The following is a 13,974-nucleotide window of genomic DNA, read 5'->3' on the forward strand; positions in this document are numbered from 1 at the left end:
CATCAAAAAGTCAAAAAGTAAGAAGCTCATGTGACTGGAGTTCCTGGCTATAGATCGAAAGTCGAAAAGCGAGAGCAAAATATTAAACGTAGGAAAAGTTTTGCTGGCCTCAAACTCTGTTCCCTGTGTATTTCTTATGGGGAATTTAGAAAACGTCAATATCTCGGGAACGGTATGGAATTTCGGGAGTTTTCGATTTTTCCCAGTATGTACAAAAAATAGGGAACCCAATGGTGAAAACCGCATCTTCCTAGCCCATCTAGAAGTGGGTTAGAATTAGTATGAGTAAGTGAGTCAGTGAGTGAGTCAGTCAGTCAGTTACACAAGGGGCTGTATATATTTAGGATCAGATCAAACCTCAAATATTCTTTGTGGTCAAGTAGAACTTTTTCTTTTTCAAAACTTTTGTGGATATCACAGCATTACTAAGTACCTCTTTTGCAATCAATTTCCATATTTCAATAAACTCTTTACACTGGTAATTCCGCCACTGGTCGCTACTCAACTGTCCTCACGAGGCTGAGTGATTCCCAAGCACAACGCCTAAATAACTTTGACCCCGCCGGGAATCGCACCCAGGACCTTCAGCGTTCTTTCAATTTTTCGCTATTCATCAATAAACAAACATACCGGAGTGTCGTAGACATACATCCTGGGGTGTGCAGGGCAGGTTGTCTCAGATATGCTATGGCATTCGTCACAATCTGAAACATGAAGAATTTTAAAGGTGAAATTTTATAGAATTTTAAATTTTCAAGGTGGGAACGTCTGGCTTTCTTCTAGCCTGTCATTCTTCTCTCTTCGATCTCGGGACGATAAGCCCTTCGTTGTTACAGTTCCCCCTATCAAACCTCTTTTTAATCAATAATTACCGAAGAACGGTATACTGACCAAGTAATTTCATTTCATGATTTAATTTTATCCCTTAACACTGGAGGTACATACATTACATAGGTTATACTTACAAAGATAATCGTCCAAGTTGGGAACTTCTGGTTCAGTATAATCCACCTTCTTCACGTTACGTCTTGGATAACGGCCTTGCCTCTCTTGTTCTTCAAGCTGGCGACGTTTTTCAGCGGTCACTACAGAAAAAGAACAAAATGAAAAATAAATTTTAGGTTCATGAAAAGCATTTTTTCAAAAAGAGGTTTGATAAATGGAACTGTAACTGGTAAGGTTTAACCGTCCCGATATCGAAGAGAGAAGGAAGACAGGATAGGAGAAAGCCAGCCGTTCCGAGAACAAAGATTATCCGTTCAGGGTTCAGGATAAAATCCGCCCCGGGCGGGAATGGAACCCGCGGCCTAGCACTTACAAGGCAGACACCCTACCAACCAAGCTAACTAAAAGCAATTTTATTATAACTGTATACTTGTCAGCCAGGGGTAACGCGTCTGCCTCGTAAGCACTAGATCGCTGGTTCGATTCCCGCCCGAGGCAAAATTCACATGTGCAATGTGCATCAGTCAATTAATGGACACCTACCTCGTAATGCACGCAATTCCTTGATGAGTTCTAGTGGGGGTTTGCTGGGGACATACTTATCCTCCATCGCTTTCATTTCACTCAGGGACATGTTGCTCAAATATTGTGTCAGCTTTTCAGCAACGTTGAATCCAAGTTCACAATGCACAGAACGAGAGCCTGGCTGGTTAGGGGCAGTCTTGTTTGGCGCTGTGGAAGTTGATTCGCTGCTCCTGGAGGGATTGCCTGCTTTCTTCGTCTTCCCTGGTGGTACCTGTGGCCAGAGTTAACAGATGGAAATGTAAAATATCCCCATACAGAAGGGGTGAAGGGGAAAAAAAATACCTTTTATATAAATGATTACCTATAAAATTTAGACGGTAGGGCATCGGCCTTGTAAGCGCTAGGCCGCAGCATCGATTTCCGCTCAAGGCGAACTTTATACTAAACGGATAAAATTTGTTCTCGCCTCTGGGAACGCCTGACTTTCTCCTATCCTGTTTTAGTTCTCTTCAATTTCGAGACGATAAGACATCTAGTTACAGTTCCCTTTATAATAAAAAGTCCGTGTTTAAGATCTATTCAGCCATGAGAGAATAATGAGTTTTTTTAAAAGTAATTAGTTAAGACACCATACCTGGGGTTCTTCCACGGTAGGACACTTGGGCCGCAAGAACGGGGCCAGTTCACTCTCACGCATTCGATTCTTGCCGAACGTGTGGTATGTTTTGCGCACGTACTGTTCATTCTGGAAGAATTTGAACACGTTGTTGGTGATGTTTTTGACGTTCTCCAACTTCTGTCCACAGGCCTCCCTGAAGTCTTCGGAGACACGTGGTTGATTGATTACTCCGGGAGGAGGCGGGGGTCTATCGTTGTACTGAAATAGTGAAACATGCATATAGAAATCTGTTGGACGAGTGTCGCCTCCCTGAAGTCTTCGGAGACACGGGGTTGATTGATTACTCCGGGAGGAGGCGGGGGTCTATCGTTGTACTGAAATAGTGAAACATGCATATAGAAATCTGTTAGACGAGTGTTAAAGCATTTCTTTTTCGTTCCGAGAACGAACCTTAGGATAAAGTTAGCCCTAGGGCGAATGTAACTTGCGACCTAGAGCTTACAAGGCTAGAGCGTTCCCTCCAAGCTAACTAGGCTGGACGTAAAGAGCTTGCTTGGGATGCAGAAGGTTCGATGCCCACCATCGACGAAAATTTGCAGTCGTATTTCGATTGCAAACATTTCAACGGGTTACTTCCTGGTATTTTCGTGTTGATCATAGATCAATATTATTTAGTTCTATCTTTTGTTCACTCACATTGATTTTATTTAATAAAAAAGAGAAATAATTTCGAAAATTATTTTCCAATATGTTGTGTCTTTAAGGCAAATATCATCGTGATACCCAAGATCATTTTCTTCTTACCCCAAGATCCAAGTCCTCCGGGTCTACAGCAGACAGAGATTAGTCGACTTTTTTTTTCAAAGATATTTGATAGAGGGAACTATGAATATTCTGCTGTCTTATCGTCTTTATGTATTTGTACGTAGGTTGTTTTTGTTGTTAACGGCTCAGCTGAAGCCGGGGGTTTGATGGTCTCCAGCCAGGTTTAGCTGACTCGTCCACAATCCCACATGCTTGCATGTGCGATCAACCATCATGAGGACTTGTTTTTTTTTTTTTTTCTTAAACTCTATTTTATTTTAACTGCCAGCTAGCTAGGCTGGTTTAGGGTTTGCTAGTCTACTCTCTGTTTAGAGTTCCCTAGCCATACGCTGGTCTACTCCCTGTTTAATGTTTCCTAGCCAGACAGCCCAGACTTAAGTTCCTAGGTATCTATGTACTTTTACTTACCTTCTCTTATTTCTGATCTCAGTTTCCAAATGGTTGTCTTTATACTTCATGATATCAAACAATTTAAAACAAAACTCAAAAGACAGCCTTACCTTCTCTTATTTCTGATCTCAGTTTCCAAATGGTTGTCTTTATACTTCATGATATCAAACAATTTAAAACAAAACTCAAAAGACAAAATACACGTGACAAGAGCTAAACCTAAACGGACAGGAGAAAGTTCTAGAATGAAATAAATTTGAATGAAAAACGTGAAAATGAAAATAACGGTTTTCTATAACGATTAACGATACTTTTTTGGCGCCTTTTTCAAAATGGCTGTAGCAATGTTGCCAACTCTTCTATCATGATTGCCACTGTTGCCAGTTCCATAAAATGGCTGTAGCAATGTTGCCAACTCTTCTATCATGATTGCCACTGTTGCCAGTTCCATGTGTAGGCGTATTTTTTTATTTAGGCCCGGGACCACACTTTGAGATAAAATAGATAATCATATTAATCAGGCCCGGACCACAAAGTGAGTTTACACTCAGTTTAAGTTTACCTTTCGGATTAAGCAATCTGATTTGTGGATTAAAAAAAAGCCAATCAGATTGCTTATTTCAAGAGTTAAACTTAAACCGAGATACCGGCCATGATTTTTACTGTAGTCCCGGGCCTCATAGCCAATCAGATTGCTTATTTCAAGAGTTAAACTTAAACCGAGATACCGGCCATGATTTTTACTGTAGTCCCGGGCCTCAAGTAATCACGAGGCGTATTTTTTAACATGATTATATTGGTCACTGATCAGCTGATTACTTGATCCAGAGTTGATCATGATCCATGATCAGTGGATCAGTCTAATCAGTATTACAGTATTGAAGAGAATGAACTAATGAAGAGAGAAGACTCTGGAGAGAAGAGAAGAGAAGAGAATGAAGAGATTGAAGAGAAGAGAGCGCGGATTCAATATTCAACTGCTTACTGCTTGCTGCTTGTTCCGACGTTCTACGTTCTGTGATTATCCTAGGTTGGGGTTGCGCGTAATCGTCCGATAAAGTTCCGATTTTACGTGTGTTTTATTTATTTTTTTTTTTTCCTCAAAATTCACCGGAAAAATTATTTTCTATCTGTGATTTACTCTAAAATAAATGCCAATAACTGCAATATTATTTATTTACCTGTAGATTACTATATTGAAAGGGTATATACACAAAAGAAAGTGAAAACTCTGCCAGATCTGCCAGAAAACATACATTCCAAACTAATAGGCTGATTTAGTTTCAATTAAATAGATACCTATCTACCTACATATTGCAATCCCATTCCAAAATCCCCTCTTGTAACTTACTTGGGCAAATTCTTGCTGAATCCCAATCGTCCTCTCTCCTCGCGGGACAATCTCTGAACTTCACTATCATAGAAATCCTTATGATGCTTGATTGCTGCCTCATCTCTGCGGCGCTGAAGAGAAAAGAAATCAAGATGAGTGCTTTGTGGCATCTAAAACATGATTTATTGTGGTAATAAACATGGTTTATTTGTGGTGAAGCTGAGAGCTCCTTCACAATTTTTGTGGATATCACAGCATTTCTAAGAGCCTCCTTTACTATTTCTGACATTCCTATAATTCTTCTTTTTACTCTGGTAATACCGCCACTGGTCGCTACTCGATTAAGGTAGCTACTCAATTGTCCTCACCAGGCTGTGTGCACTCCGAAATCCAAGCACAGAGCCGAAAAAACTCCGACCCTGCCGGGAATCGAACCCGGGACCTCCGACTTGCAAGCCTAGTGTGATACCCACTCGGCCACGGAGGTTGGTATTATACCATAATAAAATTACATTTGCCAGCCTAGTTAGCTTAGTTGGTAGTGCGTCTGCCTTGTAAGCGCTAGGCCGCGGGTTCGATTCCCGCCCGGGGATAGAATTGGGATAAGGTGGAGTAAAAGAAGAAGAAGATAGATTACAATATTGAAAGGGTATATACACAAAGGAAAGTGAAAACTCTGCCAGTTCTGCCAGAAAACATACATTCCAAACTAATAGGCTGATTTAGTTTCAATTAAATACCTACATAGGTAAGTACCTATCTACCTACATATTGCAATCCCATTCCAAAATCCCCTCTTGTAACTTACTTGGGCAAATTCTTGCTGAATCCCAATCGTCCTCTCTCCTCGCGGGACAATCTCTGAACTTCTCTATCATAGAAATCTTTATGATGCTTGATTGCTGCCTCATCTCTGCGGCGCTGAGGAGAAAGGAAATCAAGATGAGTGCTTTATGGCATCTAAAACATGATTTACTGTGGTAATAAACACGGTTTATTTGTGGTGAAGCTGAGAGCTTCTTCGCAATTTTTGTGGATATCACAGCATTTCTAAGAGCCTCCTTTACTATTTCTGACATTTCTATAATTCTTCTTTTTTACTCTGGTAACACCGCCACTGGTCGCTACTCGATTAAAGTAGCTACTCGATTGTCCTCACCAGGCTGTGTGCACTCCGAAATCCAAGCACAGAGCCGAAAAAACTCCGACCCTGCCGGGAATCGAACCTGGGACCTCGAGAGCGAAGAAGCCTCGTCTTAGAAATTCACTGCGAAGACCTTTGATTGTAGCGTGCAATTCGGCTGCATAGTAACGAAGTCTGAAATAAATAAAGTCAAATCGATACTGAACTTAGAATAGAATAGAGTACATATTTTGTTTGTTACCGTGTTAGTACCTACATACATATTGGAGAAAGCTGAGTGGAACGCTGTGTGATAGAAGAGTTAGTTGTAGGATGAAAGGAAGATTATACAAGAGAGTGGTAAGACCAGCGTTGATGTATAGTGCGGAAACTTGGGCAATATTGAAAGCACAGGAAAGAAAATTAGAGGTCGCAGAAATGAGAATGTTGAGGTGGATGTGTGGAGTAACGAGGAAGGATAGAATAAGGAATGAGCGTATTAGAGGAACGGTGAAAGTGGGACCACTAGAGAGCGCGGATTCAAATTCAACTGCTTGTTCCGTGGGTCGTGGGTCGACTGGGTCGTGGGTTGCGCGTAATCGTCCGATACTCCGATAAAGTTCCGATTTTACGTGTGTTTTATTTTTTGTTCCTCAAAATTCGCCGGAAAAATTATTTTCTATCTGTGATTTACTCTAAAATAAATACCAATAACTGCAATATTATTTATTTACCTGTATTAAATTTAGATATTGTTTTCTCAAGTTTTGTGTATGTAGGTACCTATTTTTTAAGTTCTACCCTTTTAACAAGCATGTAAGTTTTTTTCTTTTCGCGTTGAAAATTTTATCAAACCCGATTTTTCCACCCCGGAGTAGGTACTTACATCTAGTTCACCTTGAAACTTCATGAATTTCTTGAAGGATGTTCGCAGGTTCGAACCGTTCGAATCCTGGCGGAGACATTTGAGAAAATCAGGTGTTGAATTTTGTCTTCCTTTTCATTAAAGACTTTAAAGAGGTAGCTGAGGTACCTAGATTTAAAGTTTAAACCACCTAAATCTAAATAAAATAAATAAATAAATACATAAAAGGGAAAAACATAGGTTTGTTTTAGTGCTACTATTGTATTTTGTGTGTTATTTCAAATTAAATAATGAAATTCTAGTGTTATGTTGAGTGCAAGTTTGGATCATTTTTATGCTTTTTTCTTTGGATTACCCACTTCAATTTGGTTTCTACATTTCAGCCTGAACATCCATTGATTTAGGTAAGTGAACTAGTAACTAGTAAAGATCATTTTGGTAACTTGGTCCAATAATATCATTGTACTTACTCAGTAGGTACTCACACTAACTTAGGGTTCCCAGTCGTCCATATTTCGCGGGACATGTCCCGCTTTTTGAAGGTTTGTCCCGCGTCCTGCCATCTTTCTCAAAATATCAAAAATTTAATGTCCTTAAACTTACTGCTTACCTACTTACCTAGTTTAAAAAAAGAGGTTTGATAGAGGGAACTGTAACTGCTGAGGTCTTATCGTCCCGAAAGCGAAGAGAGAAGGAAGACAGGATAGGAGAAAGCCAGCCGTTCCGAGAACGAACATTATCCCATCAGGATAAAATCCGCCCCGGGCGGGAATCGAACCCGCGGCCTAGCGCTTACAAGGCAGACGCACTACCAACTAAGCTAACTAACTTTTAAAAGTGCGATAATAAGTTGTAATAATATCCACTTAATAGTTGTGAGATAATGTTACGTATAGGTACTTGGGAAGTTTCGAATTGATTTCATTTCTGTCCTCAAAAATGTAGGGTTCCATTTAAAAAACCAAAGTTGACCTTAAAATGACTTTGAAGGGGACACCCGGTAAAATTAAAGAGGTCACCATTAAATGTCCCCCAAAAAGTTAGGACAATCAGCAAAAACACAAATTTTCTATCTTCATTAGTTTTCAAGATATTCGAATGTCTCGTTTATTTTTGGAGACCCTGTAAAATCTACTTGTTGGAACTTTGTCCTCATACATAAACATTGAACATTATTCAATGTCTTCAGACTTTGTAGCCAATGTCAGCAGGCTGGTTGTAACTATAAATATCTACATAATATTATGTAGGTACATACATAGATGTTACCTAGTTGTTAAAGCTCTGGTAGTTAGTAAATACATAATATTACATACTTACGGTAATGATAATTTTATTATTTTTAGATTAGTGGTACTTAAACATAAACACTCCTATGGTTTATAGTGACGTAAGGTTTTAACCTCCCTCTAGCGACAAGCTATCTACCTCCTTAAGCTGTGTCCACACATAGTAATGATAATTTTCATTATTTTTAGATTAGTGGTACTTAAATATAAACACTCCTATGGTTTATAGTGACGTAAGGTTTTAACCTCCCTCTAGCGACAAGCTATCTACCTCCTTAAGCTGTGTCCACACATAGACGAAGCCGTCAACCGACGAGATGAATCTATGTTGTCGAGGCAGTGCATGGATTCACTCGACATCGATCGACGGTGTCGACTATGTGTGGACACAACTTAACATTTACATCATCCAGCTAATTTGGGCCGGGATAACCAGCAGCACGCGATTGTCTAGATCTCCAGATAGCAGCAACCGAATACGAACCACGCCCAACGTTGCTTCAGTGATCCCTGGGGAACTGGTGTATTCAACATGCTATCTCCGCGCCGCTATGCTTGTTTATAATATTAGTGAAACTGGTGAAAGTTTTTTATCTCCTTAGAAAAACTATTGTAATCTAACTTAAGTACCTCCTCTTAGAATCCCTGGGGAAACTGGTGTATTCAACGTGCTGTCTCCGCTTGTTTATAATATTAGTGAAACTGGTGAAAGTTTTTTATCTCCTTAGAAAAACTATTGTAATCTAACTTAAGTACCTCCTCTTAGAAGTTACAATAGTAACATGGGAGGAGAATTATGTATATGTTATGTCTACTTACCTATTATTTTGAAATAAAGATTAATTCTTTTTCATTATTATTACTTTTTTTAAAACTTACCCTTGAAACCTATGATAATATAGTGGACTGCTAGCTGTCTGGTAAATTCCTCTCTATTCCGTTCCGACATACATTCCCAGATTTCAGGTGGGAAGTAGGAGCGTGTCTCTCTCTTGAAATCAAGTATACCACTGTAAGAGAGAGAGAGAGAGAGAGAGAGAGAGAGAGAGAGAGAGAGAGAGAGAGAGAGAGAGAGAGAGAGAGAGAGAGAAAATACATTTACCTCAGCTTGAGCATCAGTTTCCTCTAGAGGTTGTTTGATGTCACTGATTGTCGGTGCGGTAGTGCTACTAGATGCAATGCTCTCAGTATCAGAACAGTCGGAACTTTCAGGGCTGCCCACAGTGTAGGGGTAAGGTTCCGGTGTTATTTCTGCCAAGGAGTAGATGCGATTCTTCTTGGGATCATATTTACCGATGCGCATGAACGTGGGTAGGACCGGAATGTACGATGGATCTGGGGGAAAAAAACAGTAGGTAATGATAATTTTATTATTTTATACGTTTATAGTGACATAGGTTTTAACCTCCCTCTAGCGACAAGCTATCTACCTCCTTAAGCTGTGTCCACACATAGACGAAGCCGTCGACCGACGAGATGAATCTATGTTGTCGAATTCATGATGCTCTCTGTAGTGCTGATATTAATATTGTCTCCATAAAAAAAGGATATCGAGTCTTAACGAACTTATGTTAATGCTATCTCAATTGCGAAGTTATACCTGGAATTGAGTAGGATCTAACATGCCATGTTTGCAGTAAGTACCAGAGACGAGACTGAAAAGTTCCTTCACATCCCAGCAAGACAGCCTCTCTGGTCGAGTAGTTGGCATCTCGTCCAGGAGGCACCGCTTCGATTCCCGGTCCGGGTCGAATAATTTGACGAACTCAAATGATTCGATACCGGTTAAAGGCCTGGGTTTAATTTCCCTTTAAATCCAGGAGGATCCTGGAGCTGTGGGCAAAGGATTCTGTAAAACACTTCTCACTAGAAAGTCATGTACCTACCTATCGTTCAGTAGTAAACTTACCAATAGGCTCTTTTTTTCGTGAAAAAAATGAGAATATGCCCAAAGAGGGCGCCATGCAAAAAAGTTCGAGAACCACTGCTATAATACACATCACGAAGCCGTCTTTAATTGCAACCATGCAATCACTCGAGCTATTAGATGAGCTGTAATGTTCATCCTCAGATTCACACCATCTCAGCTGAGACTGTATGAGTACCTACCTATAGGTATATTGTAATTATGTTAGGATGTTAGCTATGTACACGTAATACACGTAAGTATGTAATTGAGACACACACATCACACATAGTGCGATTAATCCATAATTTGAATAATCGTAAACGTATTCGATTATGAAAATAATCGAAACTGCTCATCACTAGCTAAAACCCGAGTGGAGTTGCATTGCACAAGTCTGGACCCACCATATCAAACCTATTTTCTTTTTTCATGACCATGAGTAGTCTCATAACTCCTCAGGTCATGACAGTTGTACTTTTAAATTACCTTTGTAAGTGCCTAACACCTCTTGATCCTCATACAAATAATACCTACAAGACATATCCTAATACAATAATACATAAACATAAGTACCTAATGATAATAATAAATTTCTTTTCATTTCGCCTTGCACTGCTTGCACACGTATTGTCGAGTTAGGTTAGGTCTTGTATTATTATACCATTTCGTACCTTAAGGAACAAAATCAACTAACTTACCTACAACTACTGAGCCCAACACGCCCTACACTTGAATTTAGACCACGCTACGCCACTGCTTGATCTTCATACAAATAATACAAGACATATCCTAATACAACAATACATACCTAAGTAATGATAATAATAAATTTCTTTTCATTTCGCCTTACACACGTATTGTCGAGTTAGGTTAGGTCTTGTATTATTATACCATTTCGTACCTTAAGGAACAAAATCAACTAACTTACCTACAACTACAATTTGAAAACTTTTCACGAAAAATCGTGTATTTTTCTATTACCTACATTTTTTTTGTTTAGTTTGAGATAATGGTCAAGTACAATATCATACATATTTCTGGACATGGTCTTCACTTGACTGGAGTGCTATTACCTATATTTTTATTATTATTATTTTAGGGTAGGTACCTACCTCTACCTAGACGTAGTTAGGGGTAAATTGTAAGATTCTACATTGCTTAGGTACTTATATACATCTGTTTTTAGTTTTTTTTTAGTAGACTGATGTAGGAAGAGGTAGTCTAAATTCTGTAAAGCATTGCGGAAAGATTCGAAAAATGCACTTGCAAACAGTGCATTTTCGAAATGAAATGAAATGAAAGTCGATAGGTGCTTTTATTTTCGCAGCTAGGATTTGTAACTTATAGCATTTGTAACGGGTTTAGCAATCACAATCATACTTTTACTATGTGCACACACATGCTGTCGTGCACGACTCAATGTTTGTGGTAAGGTGATGGCGTACGATGCAGAAGGGTCATGGTTCGATTTCTCAGTCGTCGGAACTTTCGAAGTATGTGGGTACTTACTAGTTACTTATTTATGTTCTTATTCAGAACGGGAGATTCTAGAATTCTAGATTATTGATGATTCTGGATATCAAAAAGGATTAAAAATAATAATAATATGGTTACCTAATTGATGTAAATCAGACTGCATAGGTGTAAATCAATAATATGGTTACCTAATTGATGTAAATCAGACTGCATAGGTGTAGTGATGTACTCGCTGGGTCCCAAATGGGCTTTCTTTCAAATTTCTCGAGATATTGGGAAAAAAGTACTACTTAATTATTGATAAAAAAAAATATCTATGTATAGCTCAAGACCTCAAGATTCCACTTCTCCCATACCTAGGTAGGTACAAAATAGGCGCAAGGTACCTACCTGGACGATAGACACAAGATAGGTAGGTACATTCATACCTTAACATATCTAGTTAGGTACATAATAAATTTTGGCTCAGTAGGTAATGTCAAAAGCTGATCTGTACATGACCAAAAAAATCAACTTCTTAAATGACTCACGGAATTTTGTGCAATGTGACCTACAATCCTACAAATCAATATGTGTCTGATGTAAAGTGATGAACACTTTTAAGTAAAACTTGTTATGTGCTACTCATCACATCTCATCTCCTCCAGTTTCCATAAAAGGTATTGAAATAAGACCAACTTTGAGCAATTCAGCGTACTTAATTATTTACTGCCAGCTTAGTTAGATTGGAGGGTAGCTCGCCTGCCTTTAAGACGCTAGGTATGCTACTCATCACATCTCATCTCCTCCAGTTTCCATAAAAGGTATCGAAATAAGGCCAACTTTGAGCAATTCAGCGTACTTAATTATTTACTGCCAGCTTAGTTAGATTGGAGGGTAGCTCGCCTGCCTTTAAGACGCTAGGTCGCGGGTTCGATTCCCGTCCAAGGCGGACAGATAAGACTCGTTCTTAGAAAGGTTGGCTTTTCCTATCCTCTCCTGTTTCTCTCTTCCATTTTGGTAAGATAAGACCTCTGTTCTTACCTACAGTTCCCTCTATCAAACCTATTTTCTTTTTTCGTGACCATGAGTAGTCTCATGACTCCTCAGGTCATGGGTCATGACAGCTGTACTTTTAAATTACCTTTGTAAGCACCTAACACCTCTTGATCCCAGTGGCGTAGCGTGTATGTATGGCGGCCATACAACTCAAAAGTTCACTCTAATGCCCATAAATATTAATGGCATGTACTGTGATGGAGGAGAAGGAGGAGGAGGAGGAGAAGGAGGAGCAGAAGGAGGAGGAGGAGCAGAAGGAGGAGGAGCAGCAGCAGAAGGAGGAGCAGCAGCAGAAGGAGGAGCAGCAGCAGAAGGAGGAGGAGGAGGAGGAGGAGCAGAAGGAGGAGGAGGAGCAGCAGAAGGAGGAGCAGCAGCAGAAGGAGGAGGAGGAGGAGGAGAACGAGGAGGAGGAGAAGGAGGAGGAGGAGGAGAAGGAGGAGGAGAAGGAGGAGGAGGAGAAGGAGGAGCAGAAGGAGGAGGAGGAGCAGAAGGAGGAGGAGCAGCAGCAGAAGGAGGAGCAGCAGCAGAAGGAGGAGGAGGAGAAGGAGGAGGAGGAGCAGAAGGAGGAGGAGGAGCAGAAGGAGGAGGAGGAGCAGAAGGAGGAGGAGCAGCAGCAGAAGGAGGAGCAGCAGCAGAAGGAGGAGGAGGAGGAGGATTTCACTCGACATCGATCGACGGTGTGGACTATGTGTGGACACAACTTAACATTTACATCATCCAGCTAATTTGGGCCGGGATAACCAGCAGCACGCGATTGTCCAGATAGCAGCACATACTTACACAAATACTTACTCATAGGTAAATACCTAGTTCTGGTATTGAATGTAAATAATTGATGTATTTGATGTTAACATCTCTTAAGATCAACTTGTACCAGTAGTAGTAGGTAGTACCCTGCATGTACCTACGAATGTCGTTGACAGATTCCTGGAATTCTTAGGTAACTATGTATCTAATAAATAAACAAACGTAAGTATGTAAGTTCCCAGATCCCTGGGGAACTGGTGTATTGGTATTCAACATGCTATCTCCGCGCCGCTATGCTTGTTTATAATATTATAGTGAAAATGGTGAAAGTTTTTTTTATCTCCTTAGAAAAACTATTGTAATCTAACTCTTAGAAGTTACAATAGTACCTAACTTGGGAGGAGAATTATGTATATGTTATGTCTACTTACCTAATATTTTGGAATAAAGATTAATTTTTTTTCATCATTATTATTATTATTATTTTAAGACTTACCCTTGAAACCTATGATAATATAGTGGACTGCTAGCTGTCTGGTAAATTCCTCTCTATTCCGTTCCGACATACATTCCCAGATCTAATCACGACGTTTGTTAGCTCCCGTGATCCGTCGAAAAACACTCAAAACATCATGGCCTATAACTTCAGCAATAAAAAGCCTTGGGCTAAAAACAGAAAGTGGAGCGGAAAGCAGAGAGTTGTATGCTCTCAACTCTATTCTGGTTGAAATCGTTGCTTCCCTCTACCTGCTCGATGCTCTCCACTCGGGTTTTAGCTAGTGATGGGCAGTTTCGATTCTTTTCATAATCGATTACGTTTACGATTATTCAAATTATGGATTAATCGATTATGCATAATCGATAATGCACATCACTAGTTTTAGCCTTAC

General features: G+C 39.8%; 1 protein-coding gene across 1 annotated transcript in view; it reads right to left on the reverse strand.

Moving 5' to 3' along the window:
* LOC113469095 (histone-lysine N-methyltransferase PRDM9-like) overlaps positions 1-13,656 on the reverse strand; it is an 18,065-nt gene extending 4,409 nt beyond the window's left edge. Inside the window, exons 1-11 of the mRNA XM_026826549.1 lie at positions 13,581-13,656; positions 9,017-9,249; positions 6,647-6,712; positions 5,446-5,558; positions 4,656-4,760; positions 3,323-3,366; positions 2,894-2,916; positions 2,105-2,347; positions 1,489-1,741; positions 966-1,085; positions 631-704 (exon numbers count right to left, since the gene is read on the reverse strand). Coding sequence (XP_026682350.1) covers positions 631-704; positions 966-1,085; positions 1,489-1,741; positions 2,105-2,347; positions 2,894-2,916; positions 3,323-3,366; positions 4,656-4,760; positions 5,446-5,558; positions 6,647-6,712; positions 9,017-9,249; positions 13,581-13,650 — 1,344 coding nt within the window. The 5' untranslated portion in view covers positions 13,651-13,656. The remainder of the gene's footprint in view (positions 1-630; positions 705-965; positions 1,086-1,488; positions 1,742-2,104; positions 2,348-2,893; positions 2,917-3,322; positions 3,367-4,655; positions 4,761-5,445; positions 5,559-6,646; positions 6,713-9,016; positions 9,250-13,580) is intronic.
* Between the last annotated feature and the right edge of the window lie 318 nt (positions 13,657-13,974).

Source organism: Diaphorina citri, unplaced genomic scaffold (assembly GCF_000475195.1).
Source record: "Diaphorina citri unplaced genomic scaffold, Diaci psyllid genome assembly version 1.1 scaffold953, whole genome shotgun sequence".
In the NCBI taxonomy this organism is placed as follows: domain Eukaryota; kingdom Metazoa; phylum Arthropoda; class Insecta; order Hemiptera; family Psyllidae; genus Diaphorina; species Diaphorina citri.